The sequence below is a fragment of the Heptranchias perlo genome, chromosome 11 (assembly GCF_035084215.1).
Source record: "Heptranchias perlo isolate sHepPer1 chromosome 11, sHepPer1.hap1, whole genome shotgun sequence".
Taxonomy (NCBI): domain Eukaryota; kingdom Metazoa; phylum Chordata; class Chondrichthyes; order Hexanchiformes; family Hexanchidae; genus Heptranchias; species Heptranchias perlo.
In genome coordinates this window covers 79559286-79586072 of record NC_090335.1, presented here as the reverse complement: position 1 = coordinate 79586072, position 26787 = coordinate 79559286, and the positions used below count along the sequence as shown (strand labels likewise).

The 26787-nt window shown below is 44.1% G+C and overlaps 1 protein-coding gene across 2 annotated transcripts in view; it reads right to left on the bottom strand.

The window, feature by feature from the left end:
- LOC137327517 (1,4-alpha-glucan-branching enzyme-like) overlaps positions 1-26787 on the bottom strand; it is a 426685-nt gene that overhangs the window by 308092 nt on the left and 91806 nt on the right. For both annotated transcript variants that reach the window (XM_067993414.1, XM_067993415.1), the window contains exon 3: positions 9643-9758. In XM_067993414.1, the coding sequence (XP_067849515.1) occupies positions 9643-9758 (116 nt within the window). The remainder of the gene's footprint in view (positions 1-9642; positions 9759-26787) is intronic.

Genomic DNA, 26787 nt, shown 5'->3' with positions numbered 1-26787 from the left:
TACTGTCAGCATTCACAAACCTACTTTCTGCTTTGTGTCTTCTGTTTAGTCGTAAATACATTTACTTGCTGTCTTAGGCTATAAAATCTGGATCAGTTTAATATCCACGTTGCCAGTCCGAGATTGGTATTGGGACTACATCTTATCCAGCGAGCGGATTATTGCCCAGGAGGGGGAATTATTAATCCTCAGACCACACAACCCTGCGAGTGTAAATTACCAATAAATTACAGATTTTCGATCGCACAGGGCAAGGTCCACTTACAGGAGCTGCTGTCAATTCACTGACAAGAGATTAGTTCTACCAAAATCCAAAATTGTAGCCCATGTACGTGAAGAAATAGCTTCTGGCCGAGGTACTGGAAGGCTGCTCGCGCTTAGGAGAAAACGCTCCAGCACAGGTCAGCAACCTTAGGCAAGAGGGGAAAGGAGAGAGGAAAAAATATCAAGTGTATATCCTATCACAAGACATCAAAAATTCCTCATTACAGTACCACAGGTGACTGTTTCAGGATTTCAGACCATGACAGCACAGGGGCATCTTGATGAGATTATGTTAAAAATGCTAGAACTGAGCTAAATTTGTACCAAATCTTCCTTGTATCGTCCCCAGGATGCTGGTTCATGTGCCTTGTCTGAAACCTAGTCCATACCTGCCTTCCTGTGAATTATAACTCCTTGTTATCAACCCTCACCTCGAGAAACCAACCCTCAACCCTTCCATTCTCTCCCAATTACCACTGTATGTCCAACCTTCCCTATCCGTTCAAAGTTCTGGAATGAACTCTTCCTACTCTCCACAATTATATTCCCACCTTTGTTTGAGACCCTCCAATCTGGATTCCGCTCTGCCCAAGCACGCATGGTCAAAGTCACAAGTGACGTCCAATGAAATTTTGACTGTGGCAGTCTGTCTTTTCCCTGTCTTTGAAACTGTTGCCAATTCTCTATCCCTCCAATGTCTCTCCTCTGAAGTTCAACTTTGTGGCACTGCTCTCCTGCTGGTTCCGTTCCCACAGGTACAGGATGAGTATAGGATGTAACTGGTAGAATAGATAAGGGAGAACCAGTGGATGTGGTTTATTTGGATTTTCAGAAGGCCTTTGATAAAGTCTCACATAAGAGGTTAGTGTGCAAAATTAAAGCACATGGGATTGGGGGTAATATACTGGCATGGATTGAGAATTGGTTAACAGACAGGAGACAGAGAGTAGTGATAAATGGGTCTTTTTCGAGGTGGCAGGCAGTGACTAGTGGGGTACCGCAGGGATCAGTGCTTGGGCCCAGCTATTCACAATACAGATCAATGATTTGGATGAGGGAACCAAATGTAATATTTCCAAGTTTGCTGACAACACAAAACTAGGTGGGATTGTGAGTTGTGAGGAGGATGCAAAGAGGCTTCAAGGCAATTTAGGCAAGTTGAGTGAGTGGGCAAATACATGGCAGATGCTGTATAATGTAGATAAATGTGAAGTTATCCACTTCGGAAGGAAGAACAGAAAGGCAGAGTATTATTTAAATATTGATAGATTGGGAAATGTTGATGTACAAAGGGATCTGGGTGTCCTTGTACACCAGTCACTGAAAGCCAACATGCAGCAAGCAGTTAGGAAAGGCAAATGGTATGTTGGCCTTCATTGCAAGAGGATGAGAGTACAGGAGCAAGGATGTCTTACTGCAGTTATACAGGGCCTTGGTGAGACCACACCTGGAGTATTGTGTGCAGTTTTGGTCTCCTTACCTAAGAAAGGGATATATTTGCCATAGAGGGAGTGTAGCGAAGGTTCACCAGACCAATTCCTGGGATGACAGGACTGTCGTATGAGGAGAGATTGGGTCGACTCAGCCTGTATACACTCGCGTTTGGAAGAATGAGAGGGGATCTCATTGAAACATATAAAATTCTGACAGGGCTCGACAGACTGGATGCAGGGAGGATGTTTCCCCTGGCTGGGGGGTCCAGAACGAGGGGTCACAGTCTCAGGATACGGGGTAGAACATTTAGGACTGAGGTGAGAAGAAATTTCTTCACTCAGAGGGTGGTGAACCTGTGGAATTCTCTACCACAGAAGGCTGTGGTGGCCAAGTCACTGAATATATTTAAGAAGGAGCTAGATAGATTTCTAGACACAAAAGGCATCAACGGGTATGGGGAGAGAGCGGGAATATGGTACTGAGATAGAGGATCAGCCATGATCATATTGAATGGCGGGGCAGGCTCGAAGGGCCGATTGGCCTACTCTTGCTCCTATTTTCTATGTTTACCCATCACAACTTGCATTATATTGCCTCCAATGCCTTCTCCTCCGCTACCCATGAGAATCCCAGGGTATCTTCCTTGATCTGCTCCCTGTCACCATCTCCCCAAGACCCCTTGGCGATATCATCTGGAAACATGGAGCTGGCTTCCACATGGTATTTGACGAGCCCTAGTTCTACTTCTTTGCCTTTGCCATCAATCCAAGAGCTGTTACTATACTCTCTAACTGTCTCTCCCAATATCAAATCTTGCACCAATTTAATGTTAACAAAAACAAACTGATCATCTTGGGCTCCCACCTGCACCTACGTGCTCTGGTCTCAACATTATCAACCTCTGCAGCTACCACCTCAGGGTGAATTAGAAGGCGAGGTACCTTGGCAGACTGCTCAACCCTGAACTCAGCTTCCTCCTCCATCTCTGTTCTGTTATTTACCTGCCAATAATTCCTCCCCTATTGCCACCAAAACCCTAGTCCATGCCTCCATCACTGACTCTCACTTTTCAACTGAAACTGATAACAAATTTTTCAAGTTATTCTGGTGATAGTCAGTAACAAACAGAAGCGTAGACCATTTGTTAATCATAGTAATTGCAGAGTCATTCATTGTAATTAAAAGTGAAAAAAGAGTAAAGAAACAACAACTTGCATTTATATAGCGCCTTCAATATAGTAAAACGTCGCAATGCGCTTCACAGGAGCGTTATCAGATAAAATTTGACACCAAGCCACATAAGGAGATATTAGGACAGGTGACCAAAAACTTGGTCAAAGAGATAGGTTTTAAGGAGCATCTGATAGGACGAGAGAAAGGTGGAGAGCTTAGGGCCTAGGCAGCTGAAGGCACGGCCGCCAATGGTAGAGCGAAGAAAATTGAAGATACGCAAGAGGCCAGAATTGGAGGAGCGCAGAGATCTCGGAGGGTTGTAGGCCTGGAGGAGGTTATAGAGATAGGGAGAGGGGAGGCCATGGAGGGATTTGAAAACAAGGATGAGAATTGTAAATTCAACACTTCACACATTAACAGAATGCGCAGAGTTAAAAGACTATTCACATTTACATCTTTCCAGCCCTGTCCATGTAATAACACACTCATTGAGAAGCCAACCCTACATGGAAACCATAAAAGGACCTGCTCCCACGTTAGGAGAGATAATCTTGCGAGACCCCGCAATCAAAAAACCTTCTCTCTCTGGACTTTGATTGTCAAAATTAGCAGTCAGCCACCCCCAAAACTGGACAGGTGTTCACCATGTTAGCTAGCGTTTTCACCTGTGCGAGAGCAAGAGGGAGCTACAGAGCAGAACTATCCCAGCATTCAAAGCAAATGGCTATAGTTTCAATAGACTGCATTCAATGTCCTTGTGAATACTGAAATAGTCCCATCTCCAGTTATATCATGTCGTAGGAAGCAACAAAGGAAGATGGTACTGGCTGTTGGAGGCCAATCATCTCAGCCCCAGGACACTGCTGCAGGAGTTCCTCAGGACAGTGTCCTAGGCCTAACCATCTTCACCTGCTTCATCAATATCCTTCCCTCCACCATAAGGTCAGAAATGGGGATGTTCGCTGATGACTGCACAGTGTTCAGTTCCATTCGCAACCCCTCAGATAATGAAGCAGTCCGTGCCCACATGCAGCAAGACCTGGACAACATCCAGACTTGGGCTCATAAGTGGCAAATAACATTCACGCCAGACAAGTGCCAGGCAATGACCATCTCCAACAAGAGATTGTCTAACCACCTCCCCTTGACACTCAATGGCATTACTATTGCCGAATCCCCCACCATCAACATCCTGGAGCGGGTCACATTGACCAGAAACTAAACTGGACCAACCATATAAATACTGTGGCTACAAGAGCATGTCAGAGGCTGGGTATTCTGTGGCGAGTGACTCACCTGACTCCTCAAAGCCTTTCCACCATCTACAAGGCACAAGTCAGGAGTGTGATGGAATACTCTCCACTTGCCTGGATGAGTGCAGCCCCAACAACACTCAAGAAGCTCGACACCATCCAGGACAAAGCAGCCCACTTGATTGGCACCACATCCACCACCTTATACATTCACTCCCTTCACCACTGGCGCACTCTGGCTGCAGTGTGTGCCATCTACAAGATACACTGCAGCAACTCGCCAAGGCTTCTTCGACAGCACCTCCCAAATCCGCAACCTCTCCACCTAGAAGGACAAGGACATGGGAACACCACCACCTGCACGCTCCCCTCCAAATCAAACACCATCCCGACTTGGAAATATATCGCCGTTCCTGGGTCAAAATCCTGGAACTCCCTTCCTAACAGCACTGTGGGAGAACCTTCACCACAGGGACTGCAGCGCTTCATGAAGGCGGCTCACCACCACCTTCTCAAGGGCAATTAGGGATGGGCAATAAATGCCAGCCTTGCAGCGATGCCCACACCCCATGAATGAATTTAAAAAAAATTATTAGCACAGTTCATGCATGCAGGAAAAGTTACAGGCATAAGACGACTGCCGAATGTGGGGGAAGTGGTGGGCCTGAATGAGGACATCAAAACATGACACGCATTAGGATTTTTAATTTAAAAAGTGCAGAAATGCAAAACATTACTCAAAGCTATTCGGCAAATTGTTTCAGTTTGAAAGAAATCTGGTCACATTTAATAACAATCACCTGACTTGATGTTCAAAACAGAAAAAAATGAAAAGGGCGGTGGGGGGTGGGAGGGGCTGACGTGGGTGGCACACGCGGAGAGGATGATTTCACTTCTGCCAAACAAGCTGAAAAAATATGTTCTGCTGTTTGGTTTGTTTGCTTTGCTGTGTAGAGCTCGATGCAGTGAAAGCTGTGAGCTGGCAAAATCAGCAGAGTGACAGGATCACTGAGTCACAGCACTTTCAAGAGCACAGGATTTAATGTGATGGCACTATAATCGGGCAGACTAGGCCATCATCAGGTTTTGTCTGGCAAGCTATTTGCTCTGTTTTCCATAAAAACAACGCCCCTTTAATACCTTTTATATTACAATCCAACCTTCAGAGCTAGTGCTGCAATACAAACGAGGCAGCGTACTTGCCTGAAGCCTGTGCTCGCTGACCTACATTGACTCCCGGTCCGGCAACGCCTCAAATTTGAAATTCTCGTCCTCATGTTCAAATCCCTCCATGGCCTCGCCCCCCTCCCTATCCCTGTAACCTTCTCCAGCCCCACAACCCTCCGAGATCTCTGCGTTCCTCCAACTCTGGTCTCTCATGTATCGCTCCTGTAAAGCGCCTTGAGACATTTTACTACGTTAAAGGCGTTATATAAATGCATGTTGTTGTTGTTGTTGAAGAGGCACAGATGCCCTCGCTCGGTGGCTCCGTTCCTGGCCTCCAGAGGCAAAACAGTACCCTTTATTCTGACCGAACATACTGAGCACTCAGCCCACCAGTAACCGGTTGTTTTCACACTGCTGGCTTAAAGAAAGGAAGACTTGCATTTATATAACGTCTTTCACCAACTCAGGACGTCGCAAAGCGCTTTACATCCAATTAAATACTTTTCAAGTGTAGTCACTGCTGTAATGTAGGAAACACGACAGTCAATTTGCGAACAGCAAGATCCCACAAACAGCAATGAGATTATGACCAGGTAATCTGTTTTAGTGATGTTGGTTGGGGGATAAACGTTAGCCAGGGCACTGGGAAGAACTCCTCTGCTCATCTTCAAAATAGTGCCATGGCACCTTTTACGCCCACTTGAGGGGGCAGACAATTTAATATCTCATTCGAAAGATGGCACCTCCGACTGTGCAACACTCCCTCGGTAATGCACTGGAGTGTCAGCCTAGATTTTATACTCAAGTCTCTAGAGTGGGACGTCAATCCTCAACCTTCTGACTCAGAGGAGAGGGCGCTACCCACTGAGCCACAGCTGGCACTAACTCTGCGGAGAAATCAGAAAAGGTGCACACCCAGAATCAGAATCGCAAATGTGACTTTAGAGCAACTGTACAGTCCCTTTGTCATGTACATGCATTCAGTCCAATGTCGCTGCCAGTCTACAAATCTGCCCTGGAGTATAAGCCACAGTGAATTCGGAATGATGGCAACCTCATCATACTGTAGCACCTCTTCCACTGGAAAGTGGGGCGAATCAAACAGCAAAATAATTCGGTTAATAGGAGTTACAACAATGGGTAGGAAGCTCCCTAATCCTCTCCCCAATTCCTAATCAATGGCAGCTCCTTTGCACGGTTTGTAAACACTGGAGGAGGGGGTGCGATCGTATGACATTTCTTCACAAGAACGGAGTCTCAGCGTCTGTCCCCTCCGCCGCACTGTCTGTTGGCAACAGTGGAGCAGAGGGGCTGCTGGGCCATTCCTAATGGATGAGAATGGACAAGATGTGGGCTAGAGAATTTACTGAGGGTTGGGGAGGAGGGGGAAGGAAATACTTCCGCACACAGGTTGAGCAACAGGCTACCAGGAAAAGTTGGCCGAGACCAGCTACAGGATTCGTTTAAGTAACAGCTGGACGCTGTACTGGGGAAAACAGAAGGGTTGGTATTAGGAAAATAGGAACAGGAGGAGGCCATTCAGCCCCTCGAGCCTGTTCCCCCATTCAATTAGACCATGGCTGATCTGCATCTTAACTCCATCTGCCCGCCTTGGTTCCGTATTACTTAATACCCTTAACCCAACAAAGATCTATCAATTGCAGTTTTGAAATTTTCAATTGACCCCCAGCCTCATCATCTTTTCGGGGGAAGAGAGTTGCAGTTTCCACTACCCTTTGTGTGAAGAAGTGCTTGCTGACGTCTTTCTGGGAGAGAGAGAGACCAAATAGGCTGAAGGGCCTTCTTCATCCCAGCCTATCTTGTGAAGAAGGAACTTCTTTTCCGCCAGAAGTCACAAAGGTATTAACTCTCACTGCGCCAAATCGATTGATTCAAATGTATCAATGTTAAAATCTCAACAGATATGTCCACCAACAACAACCTGCATTTATATAGCGCCTTTAACATAGTAAAACATCCCAAGGGGCTTCACAGGAGCGATGATCAAACAAAATTTGACACCAAGCCACATAAGGAGATATTAGGACTGGTGACCAAAAGCTTGGTCAAAGAGGTCGGGTTTTAAGGAGTGTCTTAAAGGAGGAGAGAGAGGCGGAGAGGTTTAGGGAGGGGATTCCAGAGCTTAGGCAGCTGAAGGCACGGCCGCCAATGGTGGAGCGATTAAAATCGGGGATACGCAAGAATTGGAAAAGCGCAGAGATCTCGGAGGGTTGTAGGACTGGAGGAGGTTAGAGAGATAGGGAGGGGCGAGGCCATGGAGGGATTTGAAAACAAGGATGAGAATTTTAAAATCAAGGCGTTGGCGGACCGGGAGCCGATGTAGGTCAGCGAGCACAGGGGGTGATGGGCGAACGGGACTTGGTGCGAGTTAAGCTACGGAGTTTTGGATGGGCTCAAGTTTATGGAGGGTGGAAGATGAGAAGCCGGCCAGGAAAGCACTTGAATAGTCAAGCCTAGAGGTAACAAAGGCATGGATGAGGGTTTCAGCAGCAGATAAGCTGAGGCATGGACGGAGACGGGCGATGTTACGGAGGTGGAAGTAGGCGGTCGTGGTGATGGAGCAGATATGTGATCAGAAGCTCATTTCAGGGTCAAACGGGACGCCAAGGTTGTGAATGGTCTGGTTCAGCATGAGACAGTGACCAGGGAGAGGGATGGAGTCGATGGCTAGGGAACGGAGTTTGTGGTGGGGACCGAAGACAATGGCTTCACTCTTCCCAACATTTAGTTGGAGGAAATTTCTGCTCATGCTGGACAAGCTGTGTGACAAATCAGAGATAGTAGAGGGGTCGAGGGAGGTGGTGGTGAGGTGGAGCTGAGTGTCGTCAGTGTACATGTGGAACCTGACGTCGTGTTTTCGGACGATGTCGTCGAGGGGCAGCATGTAGGTGAGAAATAGGAGGGGACCGAGGATAGATCCTTGGGGGACTCCAGAGGTAATAGTGCGGGAGGGGGTAAGAGATGCCATTGCAGGTGATTCTCTGGCTACGTCGATAGGTAGGAATGGAACCAGGCGAGCGCAGTCCCACCCAGCTGGATGACGGAGGAGACACGTTGGAGGAGGATGGTCAACTGTGTCAAAGGCTGCAGACAGGTCGAGAGGGGTGAGGAGGGATAGTTTACCATGGTCACAGTCACATAGGATGTCATGAGTTAGGATACCGTATCCTAACCTTACAAAAGATGGAATGAGGCCGTTGAAACCCGCTTAAAATTCAAACTGTTGAAAACTATTTAGATTACAATTTTGATGTTTTTCTCATGGCTCTTCTGAAAATCAGTTATTTTCTCCTTTCTCTCTCCTGAGCCATGAACTGTCCTTGACCCAGAATGTGCGTAGCCAATCTCAACTTCCTGAAAATACCCAGAGCGGCAGGATGGGAAACCCCTTGGGCTGGGGGAGTCACAGAGTGTAAATCCACATTCGATCAGAAGATGGCTGTTGGAGAGGTGAAGCGTTGTATAACCAAGCACAGAATCCATTGTTGACTTCTTCAAAAAAACAAACAAAATGAAACTACCTGTACGACACTGCTGTCTTTATACTGAGCTCACCTTCCTTCCCTCTATCTCCTCCCCCACACCCCCACCTCCTCTGAGGGAATCAGTGGATAAAAAGATAGCAGCTATGTAAGGAAACAGTTAAATTCTTTATATTAACTTTAGGTTTTAAGTGAGTTTGTTAGAAGGCTGTAAATATCAGTTTTGTTTCCAGTAAAATGTTCAGTGGGAAGTAAAAGTTGCCAGACAGCGACTTTAGCTGGTAAGCATTCAGCTACAAGCTTTTTTTGTCCCAGCCTCAGACATCTCATCTGTCCTCCTGGGGATTAACGCCTCTAAGGCCATGATAGAGCGTGTGGAGTAATGCCTGTTAAAACTGGAATTATGGCAGCTAATTGGATGAGGTAATACTTTTGAAACATGCAGATTCTCACATAGCCAGAGTGAAAGAAAGGTTTATAAAGAGGGGCGTTAGAACAGATACTTCAGAATTCGACAAGGCTTGGTCAGTCCATCCCCTTGAGCTCGAAACCTGTGACGTGGTGAATTCTCCGATCATGTAACTGTGACACTAAGTATATGTATAATTATTAATAGTCATCGTATGCCTAATTCCTATGAAAGCCAATAAATGCATTTGTACTCTTGAGGAATAACTTATAAGCTTATAAGTGAAAGCATCCATTCCCTAACAGCTACTTCGTATGAAAGAACGCTCAAATATTTTTTGCGAATCAGCAGTGCAACAAAAATCCTGAAGTAAAAAGCTGTTTATTGTCGTTGAAAGCATTGCTCTATTCAAGTAAAACCACACGAGTAAAAAGTTCACCTTGAGCTTGGATCCATGGGGTATAGGAGATGAACCGTCAGCTCTGGGTGGGATGTGCAGCTCCCATTTTCCAAACTGCAGCATTCTGTAATGATGTGAAGAAGTGTCCCAGCCATCTAGAGGAAAAATACAGCGTCACTACAATCTCACGCTGCACATTATCTTTATAGGATTATTGAGAAACCTAAAAAAATTGCCAAAGCCCACAGTGCAAGCACAACCAAGGCTGAAAAGAGGAGGAAAGAAGGCAAGGTTAATCGGGAAAGCAGTGACTGGGTGATCCCAAGCTTTGGTTTTCAAAACCCTTTAGCCGTAGCTCAGTGGGTAGCACTCTCGATTCTAAGTCAGAAGGTTGTGGGTTCAAGTCCCATTCTAGAGACTTGAGCACAAAATCCAGGCTGACACTCTAGTGCATTACTGATGGAGTGCTGCACTGTCGGAGGTGCCGTATTTCGGATGAGACGTTAAACTGAGGCTCCGTCTGCCCTCTCAGGTGGACGTAAATGACCCCATGGCACTATTTTGATGAAGAGCAGGGGAGTTCTCCCCAGTGTCCTGGACAATATTTATCACCTCAACTAGCATCACCAAAAGAGATTACCTGATCGTTATTACATTGCTGTTTATGGGACTTTGCTGCTAAGGTTAGATTAAGAGGGGTGGGAGGAGGCTTGTGTTGAGCATAAACGCTGGCATAGACCAGTTGGGCCCAATGGCCTGGTTCTGTGCTGCAGATTCTATGTAATTCTATTTAAAGTGTTCGGGATGTCCTGTGGTCGTGAAAGACGCTATAAAAATGCAAGTTCGTTCGTTCTTTCTTATAGGAGGAAGAACAGTTCAAAACAGCGCATTGTAAGAATGAGACAGAGGGAACAGACAGAATGTGGCAACCACCTCAGGATACTGGAAAACTCATCAGACCAAACACTGAAATTTAAATACATCACACCAGACCTGATGTTTATAGCTTTTGGTCCAGGTTTGTGGCAGTGGAACAATTTTTCAATACTGCATAAGCACCAAAGGATAACCTGCAATTCTTGAAATTGTGCGTGTAGGAATTTTGCAATTGCAGACGGTTTAGCACGTAACACTGTGCTGGCCCTCTCAGCCCAATTTTAATCCGGCACATTCAAACTCCAGGAGCAATGGTCTTTCCAAACCAGGCCAGTCCTTTTCTCAGTGTTCCAGAACAGTCCAGGCAACAACCATCAATTTTGTTTGTGGCAGAGGCAGTTTCAATAGGACTTTCAAAAGGGAATTGGATATGTATAACAGGGCTTTGGGGAAAGGGCTGGGGAGGTGGGACAAATGGGATAACTCCTTCAAAGAGCCAGCATAGGCACGATGGGCCGAATGGCCTCCTTCTGTGCTATACCTACTGTGATACTCTGATTGTGCAGGAGTCCAAAACTAGGGGTCATAAATAGATATAAATAGTCACTAACAAATCCAATAGGAAATTCAGGAGGAACGTCTTTACCCAGAGAGTGGTTAGAATGTGGAACTCACTACCACAAGGAGTAGTTGAGGTGAATAATGTAGATGCATTTAAGTGGAAGCTCGATAAACACATACGGGAGAAAGGAATAGAAGGCTATCCTGATAGGGTGAGATGAAGTAGGGAGGGAGGAGGCTCGTGTGGAGAATAAACACCGGCATAGACCAGTTGGGCCGAATGGCCTGTTTCTGTGCTGTACATTCTATGTAATTCTATTTAAAATGCTGTGAACTCATGTACGCTAGGATCTGAGTTAAGACTGACCCAAACTCATTTCACACAGGACCTTGGAGCCATCCAGCAGAAAGGAATTACATCTTGTATAAATCTAAGCTAGATTCAAACCTAGATTCCAGATTTAAATAACCAACCTATACTAACAAAGAGCCAACAAAGGCACCTAGGGCCCGCCCCCGATTCTCCAGCTGTAATTTTCTTAAAAAACAGAAGCACTATGTTACATGTTCTCCCACATGCAGTATTGTAGCTGTCAGACATGGAGCAGGGCTCATTTAAAATGCTTGTTATTGCTGTGCTGTCTATTCTCTGGAAATGTGAATTTTTAAACCATTCTTGAAGGCGTCTAACAAATGGTGGGTAGTTATTCACACTGGCAAAATTTTGTTGAGAAACTTGAGAACATGTCAAGCTTTTCAGAACGTTTGCCAGCCCTGGCTCTCAAGCTCTACAGCACTATTATTATTTCTCCCTTTGATTTCTCTTTGTAGGCAAGTGCTACGGAGCGCTATTTTCCCTCTTCTGCTTTCCCCTAATTTTCTCCCTTCTTTCCTCAATGCCGCTGCCCATTGCGACAATTCCATGGAAGCTGGCCACTCTCACCTGCACAAGCTCAGTGAGCATCAGTTATTCAACCACCAGAGAGATTGCAGTGAAAGAAAGGAAGGAAGCAAGGAAGGAAGGAAGTTGCATTCATGCAGCACTTTTAACACAGAAAAGCGTCCCAAAGTACTTCACAGAGAAAATCAGACAGCAAGCCAAAGGAGGAAAGATTAGGAGTGATCTAAAGCTTATTCAAGGAAGTGAGTTTTAAGGAGGATCTTGAAGGAGGAGAGGGAGGTGGAGAGGCAGAGGGGTTTAGAAAGGATATTGCAGAACATGGGGCCAATGGTGGGGTGAAGGGAGATGGGCACAAACAAGAGGTCAGATTCAGACCAGAGTGTGCAGGGAGGGCGATTGTAGGCCTGTTGGAGGTTACAGAGATATGAAGGAGAGAGGCCATGGAGGGATTTAAACACGAGATGAGAATTTTAAATTTGAGACACTGGGGGACCAAGAGCCAACGTGGGTCAACGAGAACATGGGCAAGTGGGACCTGGTGTGGGACCGGACACATTTTGAAAAAGAAGTTTAGTAAGGGTGGTCAGTCAGGGGAGCACGAGAGTAATTGAGTATGGAGGTGGCAAAGGCATGGATAAGGGTTCCAGGGACAGATGGGCTGAGTAAGGGCGGTGGTGGGCAGTTACGGAGCTGAAAGTAGTCCGGCATTGGGATTGAGAGGATCTGGGGACGGAAGTTCAGCTCTGGTTTGAACAGGACACCGTGGTCACGAGCGGTCTGCTCCAGCCTGAAACAGTGGCCGGGGAAGTGGATGGAGTCTGTGGTAAGTGCAGCTCCAATAACACTCAAGAAGCTCGACATCATGCAGGACAAAGCAGCCCACTTGAATGGCACCCCATCCACCACCCTAAACATTCATTCCCTTCACCACCAGCACACCATAGTTTCAGTGTGAACCATCTACAAGATTCACTGCAGCATCTCGCCAAGGCTTCTTCGACAGTACCTCCCAAACCTGCGACCTCTACCATCTAGGACAAGGGTAGCAGGCACATGGGAACACCAGCATCTGCACATTCCCTTCCAAGTCACACACCATCCTGATTTGGAAATAAATCGCCATTCCTTCATCGTCGCTGGATCAAAATCCTGGAACTCCTTATCTAGCAGCACTGTGGGAGAACCTTCACCACATGGATTGCAGCAGTTCAAGAAGGCGGCTCACCACCACCTTCTCAAGGGCAATTAGGGATGGGCAATAAACGCTGGCCTTGCCAGTGACGCCCACATCCCATGAACTAATAAAAAAGAGGGTGAAGTTTGTGCTGGGGGCAGCAGACGAAGCCTTTGGTCTTCCCAACGTTTTATCTGGAGGAAAACGCAGCCCATCCAAAACTGGGTGTCAGACAAGCACTCTAAACGCACACAGTGACGGATTGAGCGAGGTGTTGGAGAGATAAAGCTGGGTGTCATCAGCATACATGTAGAAGTTGACCTGACGTCTGCAGATGATGTTGCCAAAAGGCAGCATGTAGATGAGGAGAAGGAGGGGGCCAGGGATAGATCCTTGGGAAACTCTAGAGGTGATGGTGCTGTGGTGGGAAGAGAAGCCATTAGTAGAGATGCTCCAGCTATGATCAGACAGTTAGCACTGGAACCAAGTAAGGTCAGTCCCACCGAGCTGCACAGCGGAAGAGAGGTGTTGGAGGAGGATGGCATCGTCGTTATGCTGATAGGGGAGCTAGATAAACACATGAGGGAGAAAGGAATATGCTGATAAGGTTGGATGAAGTAGGGAGGGAGGAGGCTCGTGTGGAGCATTAACTCAGTCACGGACCAGTTGGGCCAAATGGCCTGTTCTGTGCTGAACATTCTATGTAAATCGCAATCAAGCCATTATCTCGTGCTATCAAAAATGGCAACCTTTTCCAATGCATTGACTGGTTCTGTACACCAAGAAAACATCTTTGAAGGAAGACTGCAACCCAACAATTCCATCAACCATCACAGCCAATGTTCTGCTCTTAAATTGTACTGACTCCCAAAAATGTGTCACCAACTCTGTACAATAATTTAAGTCATTGCGTGGGCAGAAAATCGTCCCAGAGATTAGACAATCCGATGAAAATGGATTTAACACAAAAACTAGTACTCATCAGTATTGCACAGCAGAAAGTCACTTGCATCAAAATCGATATAAACAGGACTTGTGTGGAGGGAGTGGGTTGGGCTTGCAGGAGACAATGCAATCATATCTCCACAGATACGTACAACATGGTCTTTCTGGCATTCGCGATAGCGAGAGTTTTTTTAAAAAATTCATCAAACCCTGCGGTTATCACATTTTGAATCAAACAGGACGAATTCCCCCGATAAGTAAGTGGGGCAATGCACTACGCAAGATGGACCTAGGATGGTTAGCACCTAGGCTCAGTCCTTGTCTCTAAAGGTAGCTCCTCTTTGCCAATACAACGGCAAGGGACATTACATTTAGCATGAGGAATCTTGGGTGGAGGTGGGTGGAGTGGAGGAGAGAAAAGACTGGAAAAAGCAAGGGCGGCCCTTCAGCCCATCATGCGTGTGTTAGCTCTTTAACTGAGCTGTCTGCTCTCATCCCATTTTCCTCCTCCCTATATTCTTATGTATTCTTTTTCAAATAGTTATCCAATTCCTTTCTTAAACTGTGTTATAGCCTCTGCCACCATTAGCCTCTTGAGGTAAAGCACTCCTGAATTAATTTACAACACTAGCCCACGTTAAATAGCTTGCTGACATGCACTATGAAAGGGAGAAAAAGAAAGAAAAAGAAAAAGACTTGCATTTACATAGCGCCTTTCACGACCTCAGGGCATCCCAAAGCGCTTTACAGCCAATTAAGTATTTTTGAAGTGTAGTCACTGTTATAACGTAGGGAAACGTGGCAGCCACTTGGGTGCGGTGCCGAGAGCAGCTGCGCCCAAGAAACTGTATTTCGGTCAAACAGGAAACAGCCGTTCCTGGTTAGAGAAGCTGGGTCCGAGTGGAGGCAAGCGTCAAGTGTGCTGCTCCAGGGATCCATGTTGGGAGCCTGACTTTTACATCAACAACTCGCATTCAAACGGTCAAGTGAGAAATGGTCAAATTCAGACGATAACGAAACATTGAGTATCCGATTTAAGAACTACAAAATTTCAATATAGATAAGTGTGAGTGGTACATTTTGGTAGGAAGAATAAGGAGGCCAAATACTTGGAAAATAAGAGTCTAAATGGGGTAGAGGAGCAGAGGGATCTGGGGGTACAGATACACAAATCACTAAAAGTAGCTACGCAGGTTATTAAGACCATTAAATAAAAGCAAGCCAAGCACCGGGGTTCATCCCTACAGGGATAGAATCGAAAAGCAGGGAAGTTATGTTAAACTTGTATAGAACCTTTGTTTAACCACACTTGGAGTACTGTGAACAGTTCTAGTCTCCATATTACTAAAAGGATATAGAGGCACTGGAGAAGGTGCAAAAAAGATTTACTAGGATGATATCAGAACTTGAGAGGTTTTACCTATCAAGAAAAACTGAACAGGCTGGGGCTCTTTTCTCTAGAAAAAAGACTGAGGGGTGACCTGATAGGGGTCCCTAAGATTATGAAAGGGTTTGATAGGGTTGACGTAGCAAGGAAGACCAGAACTAGGGGCCATAAATATAAGATAGTCACTAATAAATCCAATAGGCAATTCAGGAGAAACGTCTTTACCCAGAGCGTGGTTAGAATGTGGAACTCGCTACCATAAGGAGTAGTTGAGGCGAATAGCATAGATGCATTTAAGGGGAAGCTAGATAAACACACGAGGGAGAAAGGAATAGAAGGATATACTGATAGGGTGAGATGAAGTAGGGAGGGAGGAGGCTCATGTGGAGCATAAGCACTGGCATGGACCTGTTGGACCGAATGGCCTGTTTCTGTGCTGTACATTCTATGTAGTTCTAGGTAAAATGAGCTACGCAAAAATTATTAGACAAATTTAAGTTGCTGCACATAGGAAGAAAAAAAATGGGCAACAGAGGTACTTCATGAACAGTGGTGAAATAACTGAAGAGACCAAGAGTTTTGACAATCAAACAGCAAACATTAAAGCAAATACAATGTTGAACTGCAAAACTGTATAGTATAGATCAGAAGATCAAACAGCTGAGCACTCCGGCAAGACCAGATGTTGAGAATGGTGCCCAGTTCTAGCTACCCAGACATAAATGCACTTTGGAAGGAAGAATGAGGAGAGGCAGAATAAACTAAATGGCACAATTTTAAAGGAGGTGCAGGAACAGACACCCAGAGGTGTAAGTACAAAAGTCTTTGAAGGAATGAGGCGGTTAAAAAAGCATATGGGATCCTTGGCTTTACAAAAGTACAGAAGCAAGGAACTTATGCTAAACCTTTATAAAATATTGGTTAAGCCCCAGCTGGAGTATTGTCTCCAATTCTGGGTGCCACACTTTAGGAAGGATGTCAAGGCCTTGGAGAAGGTGCAGAGGAGATTTACTAGATTGGTAACAGGGGTGAGAGACTTCAGTTATGTGGAGAAGCTGGGATTGTTCTCCTTCGAGCAGAGAAGGTTAAGGGAAAATTTAATAGAAGTGTTCAAAATTATGAGGGGTTTTGTTAGAGTGGATAGGAGGAAACTGTTTCCACTGGCAGGAGGGTTGGTAACCAGAGGACACAGATTTAGGATAATTGGCAAAAGAACCAGAGGGGCGATGAGGAGAAAGTTTTTTACGTTGCAAGTTGTTATGATCTGTAATGCACTGCCTGCAAGAGTGGTGGAAGCAGATTCAGTAGTAACTTTTAAAAAGGAATTGGATAAATACTTGAAAAGGAACCATTTGCAGGGATGTGGGGAAAAAGCAGTGGAGTGGGACTAATTGGATAGCTCTTTCAAAGATCCTGCCCAGACACGAATGGCCACCTTCTGCGCTGTAAGATTCTATGACTATAAAAGAAGCATTCAGCGCTAGAGGCATTTCAGGAAAGAGTCACAAAACTGATAGTGTCTGAGAACTGAGTTATGAGAAAAGACCAGAGAATTTTAAGCCTTTCAGCTCTGAAAGGAAGCCACTGAGAGGTGATCTTATAGAGATATATCATTCAGCAGAGGTATGGATGAGGTAGATCCAGAACTCTATTTCAACCTTAACTATGACAGCGGGACAAAGGAGCACAAATCAAAACTAGCACAAGATAAATTTAGGACAGGCGTCAAGATGTTCTTCACACGCACAGGGTGATCAATGGATGGAATGGACTTCCAGTCAGATTAGTGGAGAGAAAAAAATCTGTAATCATTTAATAAACAGTTAGATGCCACGAGGGGGGATTATGGGGTCTCGCGGGATGGATGAGCTAAGATTGCGACAGTGATCTTCAGCCAGCACCTTCAGGAAAGGAGGGAGAAAATTGAGGGCAGAGGGACCTGACATGACAATGCAGATTTAGGGTGACTATGGAAGGAAGACATCTGCCATCTGTGGTCTTGCTAATTGAAGCAACTACAAAAGATCAGCACCTCCATTTCATTGGTGTGTGTCTGATGCATTGTCTGTCTAATCCACGATGATCCCAAAAGGTATTTTATTTTAGTCAATGGTCTATGCCATTTGCATAAATTAGGCCGTGCATTGAATTACTCACTTTCTAATACACCTCGCAGAATAAAATGACACACTGAAATGTGAAAAGCTCAAGACAAACTCTCATGTTTGACACAGGAATGTTAGCCTCCACAATCCCAACTTTCGCTTCTCTACAAAACACCACAAACTTCTGAAGGGTTTTTTTTTTAAAAAAGGGGGTGAAGAGGGGAATGATACAAAAAGGGAGAACAAAAAACTCAATGCCAGGAAAAGAGCAAGTTAAAACAAATTGCCTGCAAGTGTATCTCTCCAGCTACCAGAGGTGAAGATTGCAGATTAGGCTAATTCTGCACAGTGTCACTACATCAGGATCACACACAAAGTCCAAGAATCTGTCTGCTAATTCAGGATTTAAAATGACATTTACAGCACGCACATCACTTCCATGAGGATTAGGAGTTAGTGCTCTCTACATAATTGAAAATGCAAAGAATCCATCTCTGCACAAGGACTGTTAGAAACCCAGCTTTACTAAGAGCCATAATCTCACAGGGTGACTCGTCATCCGCCCTTCTGGCTCACAAAGAGATAAACTGGTGATGGAGAAGGAAATAGAAAATCATGGTTACATGCAGCAATTCCAGGGTCACCAGCGACCTCTGTTTCAAGACAGGGGGTGGGGGGAAAGGGGGAGGCAGAGGGTGGTTAAGAGCGAAGAGTGAAATCGAGCAGAAATGGGAAACTTCGAAGCCAACATTCTGAAGCTTCAGAACCCAAAGCAGAATTAAAGTCTTGAGGCCACTAACTGGAAATGTAATTGTTACTCTATCAATCCAAGATAAGCCAAATGATTTGGCCCAGGCATCAATGAGGAATTCCAGGGCCAATAATTGATTAAACTATAGCAGATCAGCCAGGCACCATTACTGGCCACACAATTTTCAATCAGCCCCAGCAAAAAAAAAAAATTCACCTCCAGGCACAGGCTGCTTATTAAGATTCGGTGAGCAGGATTCCCTCTGCTGTATTTCATCTGGTGAAACTGAATTAAAGAGTCCAGAAGATAGACTGCAGCCAGTAGCTTTCAGAACTGCGGTAATGATCGTGTTCCAAGGTTTCTGTAGCTTGTGAGCAAATAGCCCGCATGTATTTTGAAAGCCGAAATACAGAGAAGTCACTTGACCAATAGCAAAGGCTCTTGCATTCTACTGGGACCGGTGAGCTCAAGCAGATTGATTGAAGGCCAAGGCACTTGTATGGAGTTCAATCCCCCATCTTCAGTATAGTACACTTCGATGTCCATTACTATGTAACTACAGCCCTGGAGACTTAACCTCATAGGCCCCGACTTGCAGGCTACATTGGTGGAGCAGGACAGAGACGCAGCACGCATCCATCGTCAGACCAGACACCAACAGTATAGCAATTATTGACACTCTTCCAAGTTATTAAGTGTCGGCCGTGGCTCAACGGTAGCACTCTCACCTGAGTCAGAAGGTTATGGGTGAAGTCCCACTCCAGTGACTTGAGCACACAATCCAGACTGACATTGAGTGCTACACGGTCGGAGGTACCGCCTTTAGGATGACACGTTAAATCAAGGCCCTGTCTTCCCTCTCAGGTGGATGTAAAAGATCCCATGGCATTATTTTGAAGCAGAGCAGGGGAAATCACCCCGGTGTCCTGGGCCAATATTTATCCCTCAACCAACATCACTAAAGCAGATTGTCTGGTCATTATCACATTGCTGTTTGTGGGATCTTGCTGAGCGCAAATTGGCTGCCGCGTTTCTTACATTACAACAGTGACTACACTTCAAAAGTACTTAATTGGCTGTAAAGCACTTTGGGACATCCTGAGGTTGTGAAAGGTACCACATAAATGCAAGTATTTCGTTCTTTTATAAGCCAATTCAGTGCAGTGTGAGGGGGGAAACAGGGAAGCTGCAAGAGAAGGAAGAAAGCACCACAACCAGCTAAAACAGAGATGGCCATACTGAGACCAGCAGCCACATGCAGCCCGTAAAGCCCAAGTATCCAACCCTCCTGCAACGCCATTTATGGATAGAGATATGCGTTTATTGTACATATTACAAATACACACACATAAATGCGCACGTGTACTTTTGTGCACACATTTATTTGTATGTATGCGCATGCACATTTATAAGCACGCGCGCGCACACAAATACGCGCATACACAAGTACACGTGTACTTTTGTGCATGCATGTACTTGTCAGTGTGCATGTATTTGTGCACACAAATACACACGCGCACACAACTCGCCTGGCTATTTAAAGTTGGAAGTTTGGAAAGAGCTATTTGTTGGCATTGTTCTCTCATTGGTAGATTTATTATTTTTGCAACAATGAGTGCAGAAAGCAGACCTTTCTCAATAACCTGTCCCACCAAATTCGAACAGAAACAGAGTTGAATATTCATAAAGTTCCACCAAAATCAGATGACCAAAAATATAATCTAATGGAAATGTTCAGCTGTTAGCAGAGAATAATGCAGACCTAGCTGTTCTTACGAGACTGCAAGCTATTCAAGGTTGAAATTAGAAACGGAGTCCCACCTTAATGCTTGTGTAACAACCATTAATTCTATATAAAATTTATAAATATAATTAATAATTCTACGAGGCAGGGTATGTGAAGAGTCCAAGCTTTTTTCCTCCATAAGCAGCTTTCGTCGAGTACCATGGAGTCTCTGGTATAAATCCATGTTCCCATAAATTGCATATACGTCAAGCTGTTGATTCTTCCTTGGATAAAAAGTCTAAATGAGATAGAGGAGCAGAGCGATCTGGGGGTACGGATACACACATCACTAAAAGTAACAGTTTAATAAAGCCATAAAAAAAAGCAAACAAAGCATTGGGGTTCATTTCTAGAGGGAGAGAATTGAAAAGCAGAGAAATTATGTTAAACTTGTATAGAACCTTGGTTAGATCAGACTTGGAATACTGTGAACAGTTCTAATCTCCATATTATAATATGAATATAGAGGCACTGGAGAAGGTGCAAAAAAGATTTACAAGAACTGAAGGGTTATACCTATCAGAAAAGATTGAACAGGCTGGGGCTCTTTTCTCTAGAAAAGAAAAGACTGAGGGGTGACCTGATAGAGAACTTTAAGATTATGAAAGGGTTTGATAGGGTAGACGTAGAGAAGATGATTCCACTCGTGGGGGAGACCAGAACTAGGGGCCATAAATATAAGATAGTCACTAATAAATCCAATAGGGAATTCAGGAGAAACTTCTTTACCCAGAGTGTGGTGAGAATGTGGAAATCGCTACCACAAGGAGTAGTTTAGGCGTCTAAATAGATGCATTTAAGGGAAAGCCGGATAAGCACGAGAGAGAAAGGAATAGAAGGATATGTTGATAGGGTTAGATGAAGACAGGTGGAAGGTGGCTTGTGTGGAGTATAAATACCAGCATGCACCTGTTGGGATGAATGGCCTGTTTCTGTGCTGTACATTCTACGTAACAGATTTTGGTGGAAAAATAAACCTTTCAGACAACCCCTTTCCAATGTTCATTTTTTGGATCCGTAAATTGAATATAAAGCCTCACAAACTGAACCAATGCAATGCAACTAAGCAAATGATGTCCCTAAATTTTAACTATCCTAGACAAACATCAGAGATTCACTCCAGGGATTTACAGTGAATTTTAGATTCATCCACCAATAAGGCAACAGTGCCAAGAACAGTCCCTTCCAAACCTCTAGGCTCATGAAATTGAAACACTACAAACCAGTAAGGACGAAAACACAAATAGAGCAGAGTAGCCTGGGATTCCTGGGGCAGATCAGGAGAGCTTGTTTGGATGCCTCAGCCAGAAGGTATAAAATATTCCAAGATAAAATAAAACATACAGGAGTGGGGGACACACACTTTTTAAAAAAAAGTTGGACCAGGATCTGGTGAAGTATGGACTTGGACTATAGAATTAAAACTGGAATACAGAATTAAGGTACTGAGATGTAGAATTAACACTGGAATATACTGAGGAAATGTAAAATTACAAACAGATTTGGGGTCAGCACATCACTTGGTCAGTCATTAACTGCAGGGAGAAAATGCCGTGAGATAACAGGAATAAAGAATTGTACTGATCTTGTTAACTGAACTGTAGATAGATAGGCGTTTTACTCATTAGTCAGGAACTCAGCTCATTAACTCGACAATAGATAAGGTATATGTTCACTTATTAGTTTCTCCTTATATGGATTTGTTTTTCACTCTTTTGGTGCAATCATGTAATGGGGTAGACCTGAGAACTTAGAAATTAACAGGTGAGACTTCGAGCAGCTCCAACAGTACACCCCTGGGAACGTGCATGCAAGGTAGAACTGGTCCAGGTTAGCAGACTTATTGGTGTGTCTCAGATCTAGCGTTACCAACTCTGGTTAGACATATTCCTGGAGATTTCATCACATGACCTCCAGCCGTCCCCATTCTCTCGCTATTGGTCACCCAGCGTGTCCACCTTCATGGTGCACCAATTTCCTGATTGACTGACGGTCAAGAATCATCCAAACAGCAAAAATCTATCAATCTCAGATTTAAATTTAGCAATTGAGCTAGCATCAACTGCCGTTTGCAGAAGAGAGTTCCAAACTTCTACCACCCTTTCCGTGTAGAAATGTTTCCTAACTTCACTCCTGGAAGTCCTGGCCCTAATTTTTAGGCTATGTCCCCTAGTCCTAGACTCCCCAACCAGCGGAAATAGTTTCTCTCTAACTGCTCTATCAGTTCCCCTTAATATCTTGAAAACTTCAATCATATCACCCCTTAATCTTCTAAATTCCAGGGAATTCAACCCTAGTTTGTGTAATCTCTCCTCATAATTTAACCCTTGGAGTCCAGGTATTATTCTAGTAAATCTACACCGCACTCCCTCCAAGGCCAATATATCCTTCCCAAGGTGCAGTGCCCAGAACTGAACACAGTACTCCAGGTGTGGTCTAACCAGGGCTTTGTATAGCTGTAGCATAACTTCTGCCCCCTTGTGTTCTAGTCCTCTGGATATAAAGGCCACCATTCCATTAGCCTTTTTGATTATTTTCTGTACCTGTTCATGCCATTTTAATGATCTATGTACATGGGCCCCTAAGTCGCTTTGGACCTCTCCTGTTTCGAGCTTTTCACCATTTAGAAAGTACTATGATCTATTCCTTTTTAGGTCCAAAGTGGATGACCTCACACTTGCCTACATTGAAATCCATTTGCCACAGTTTTGCCCATTCACTTAATCTATTAATTACTTGAAGGGAAAAAATTTACAGGGATGGGGGAAAAGAGCAGGGGAATGGTACTAATTGGATAGCTCATTCAGGCACGATGAGCCAAATGGCCTCCTCCTGTGCTGTACCATACTATGATTGTCATACATTGGACTGAGGACAATAATAACCCATTCAACTTATTCCCCACAGTTCGAGTTAATGCTCTGAAACTAGACTTAGAATATTAGAGTACGAACACTTAGTACATTTCTATCAAATTCGTTTGTCTATTAGGCCGAATCATAGGATTTTACAGCACGCAGACTAGCATTCAGCCCATGGTGCTCTCTGAAAGAGCTCGCCACTTAGTCCCATTCCCCTGCCCTTTTAAACTTTTCTTTTTAAAATAATTATCTCGTTCCCTTTGAAGATCAGTTCTGGATACTGCTTCCCCCACTGTTTATGGCCAGGTACTCCATGTTTTAACAAACCTCCTTTTAAAAAAAAGAATTCTCTTAACTATCCCTTTGTTCATTTCGTGATAATCTTAAATTTATTCCCTCCAGTTACCCACGCACTGACCAAAGGAAATTGCTTTTCCCTATTTTTCCCATCAAAACCTCACATAATTTTGAACACTTCTATCAGATCTCTTCTCAATATTCTCTCTGTTCTAATGAAAGATACCCCAGTTTCCCTAGTCTCTCCTCATGACAAAAGCCATCCATCCTTGGTAGGGTGTCCAAAACTAGACAATATTCTAAATGCAGCCTAAACAATTTATATCAGTTTAGTTGTACCTCTTTGCTTTTGCACTCTCTACACTCACTGTTAAAACTAAATATGTTAACATCTTTGTTAAAATAGCAGCCATAAAAATTTGATATGTATGTACTAAAGTTTCATATACTAACATTCAAAGAGCCTAGCTAATTGAGGTATTAATCAGGTCTGGAAGACAGTCTGCAGCAGTGCTGAACCCAGCATAAAAACACAGACTTAGAAAGGACGTCAAGGCCTTGGAGAGGGTGCAGAGGAGTTTTACTAGAATGGTACCAGGGATGAGGGACTTCAGTTACATGTAGAGACTGGAGAGGCTGGGGTTGTTCTCCTTAGAGCAAAGAAGGTTAAGGGGAGATTTAATAGAGGTGTTCAAAATTATATGGGGTTTTGATATAGTAAATAGGGAGAAACTGTTTTCATTGGCTGGAGGGTTGGTAATCCGAGCACACAAATTTAAGGTACAGTATTTGGCAAAAGAGTCAGAAGGGAGATGAGGAGAAATTTTTTTAATGCAGTGAGTTGTTATGATCTGGAATGCACTGCCTGAAAGCTGGAAGCAGATTCAATAATAACTTTCAAAAGGGAATTGGATAAATACTTGAAGGGGAAGCGAGACTAATTGGATAGCTCTTTCAAACAGCCAACACAGACACGATGGGCCAAATGGCCTCCTTCTATGCCGTATGATTCCATGATAATAGTATGGAAGGAGATGAATGAACAAGTGTTGCATCCACTGCTGTGAAAGACAACTGGAGAAGTATTGTACCTCTCTCTCTATCTACCTCTCTCGTTTCTTTGTTTCCTCTCCAACCCTGCTCAATGCTTGTTCATTTTTCCATGGGCAATACCAAAAACATTAATCTATCTATTCTACTTAAGATACTGAATGACCTGCTGTATATTTCCAATGATTTTTGTTAATACATTTGCTGTTAAAGATTTAGAGATCACAAGAAAGTAGGTAAAATGAAAATTGAGAAAAATGTCCTGCTGGTGAAACAGAATTGGAACTTAAATACTGATTGTGTTCCTCTCTTCCCTCCTGCTCACCTACAACCCACCACCCCCCGCCCCTGGGTAAGGGTGGCCGGTTTCCTTCCCTAAAAGGACATCAGTGAACCAGATGGGATTTCACAACAGTCATCTTCACTCTCACTTTTCCCGATACCAGCCTTTTAGCTCCAGATTTTTTGTTTTAAAAACTGAATTCAAATGCTCAACCTGCCATGATGAGATTTGAACTCACGTTCACTAGATTACTAGTCCAGTAATATAACCACTACGCTACCGTACTGAAACATGGTTTAATACTGGACTGCAGCAACACATGTAATGCTCAACATTTGGGTAAGTTTGCATATTACATGCTTAGTACTTGGGTTTAATGTGTGCACTGTCCCATGGAATGGAAAATGAAATTTTTATATATATAAAAAGTTTTGAAAATCTAACCCAATTTATTTTCCCCACAAGACTGTCACAAACTATAAACTGTGAAGCGACAAAACTTCATAAAGCATCACCCAATCTTAGCAATTCAAGAAGCAATGAAGTGAGCAGGTGAGGAATAGGAATATAAAATAAAGTTTTGTTCTATGTAAAGCAGAAATTAAAAAGAGATTGACTATACAATTTATATTCAGTGTATACACAGTTTGTGTGAACGTCAAGAACTCCTGAATATTAATGTTGCAGAATTTACTGTGCATAATCTCAATGCATGGTGCAAATATATATTCCTTACATGAAATTCAAAAAAAATCATGCAGTCTATACTGGAGTTAATCATGTAAACTGGGCTGTGGAGATAAACAGTAGAGGAAAGCAGAAAGAGGCGATCGACACGGAGGCTCCAACATTATAACACATTTTCTATCAACCATAAAAATATGCTCCCAAGTGAACAGAACACCTTAGGGGAATTTATAAAGGTATACAACAAATGATTTAACTCAGTTTGGTCATATTCCTGACTCGAGTCAGAAGGATCTGTGTTCAAGCCCATAATGTAGACCAGCATTCCGGTGCAGTCCTGAAAGAGTGCTGCATTATCAGAGGTACTTGTCCTTCAGCTAATCCCAGACCCTGTCTACCTACTCCAATGGTTCAATTGGATCTTAAAAATCACATGGCACTGTTTGAAGAGCAGAGTTTTACTGGTGTCCATCACCCATGTGCTCGCTAACCTACATCGGCTCCTGATCCGGCAACATCTCCATTTTAAAATTCTCATCCTTGTTTTCAAATCTCTCCATGGCCTCGTCTCCTCCCTATCTCTGTAACCTCTTGCAGCCCTACAACCCTCCCAGATCTCTGCGTTCCTCCAATTCCGGCCTCTTGCGCATCACCAATTTTAATCGTTCCACAATTGGCGGCCGTGCCTTCAGCTGCCTAGGCCCTAAGTTCTGGAATTCCCTCCCTGAACCTCTCCACCTCTCTAACTTTCTCTCCTCCTTTAAGACGCTCCTTAAAACCTACCTCTTTGACCAAGCTTTTGGTCATCTGTCCTAATATCTCCCTATGTGGTTCGGTGTCAAATTTGGTTTGATAATCGCTCCTGTGAAGCGCCTTGGGATGTTTTACTATGTTAAAGGTGCGAAATAAATGCAAGTTGTTGTTGTTGTTGTCCAGGCCAACAATCCTCCTTCAACCTACACCACCAAGAACACATTGACTAGTCACTCATCTCATTGCTGTTTATAGGATCTTGCTACAATGCTGTGGGGATCAAATGTATTTAGCATTAATTAATTAATAAGCGACATCTCAGATGAAGCAGCACTCTCTTAGCCCGAGAACGCCTGTCTAGATTACGGTGCTTAAAACCCGATGTTGGCTTTGAACCTATACCAAACTGGGCCAAGCTGACAGTTGGTATAACTTCGGCATTTTCTTCCATTTGTTCAACTTTTTTTTTAATCCACTCCCTTCCAAGGGGGTGAGATCGTTGGGCAAGCAAGCAAGTTATCAGCTTCCAAGACTTGCCCAACTGACTGCATAGAGATTCACAGACACGTAAGAGGCAATTCAAGTCTAGAATTAATGGCCCAGATTTTGCTAGGGCGGGGCATCTCACTGTGTGCCTTGCTCGTGCACCTTTGGGTTTTAAAATTTTTTTTTACCAACAAAGTTGCTGGGAGTGCAAGCTGATAACAGGGACAAACAGTCCATCTCCTTAACCAATGAGATTAACGATTGAGAAAAAAACAGGAAAG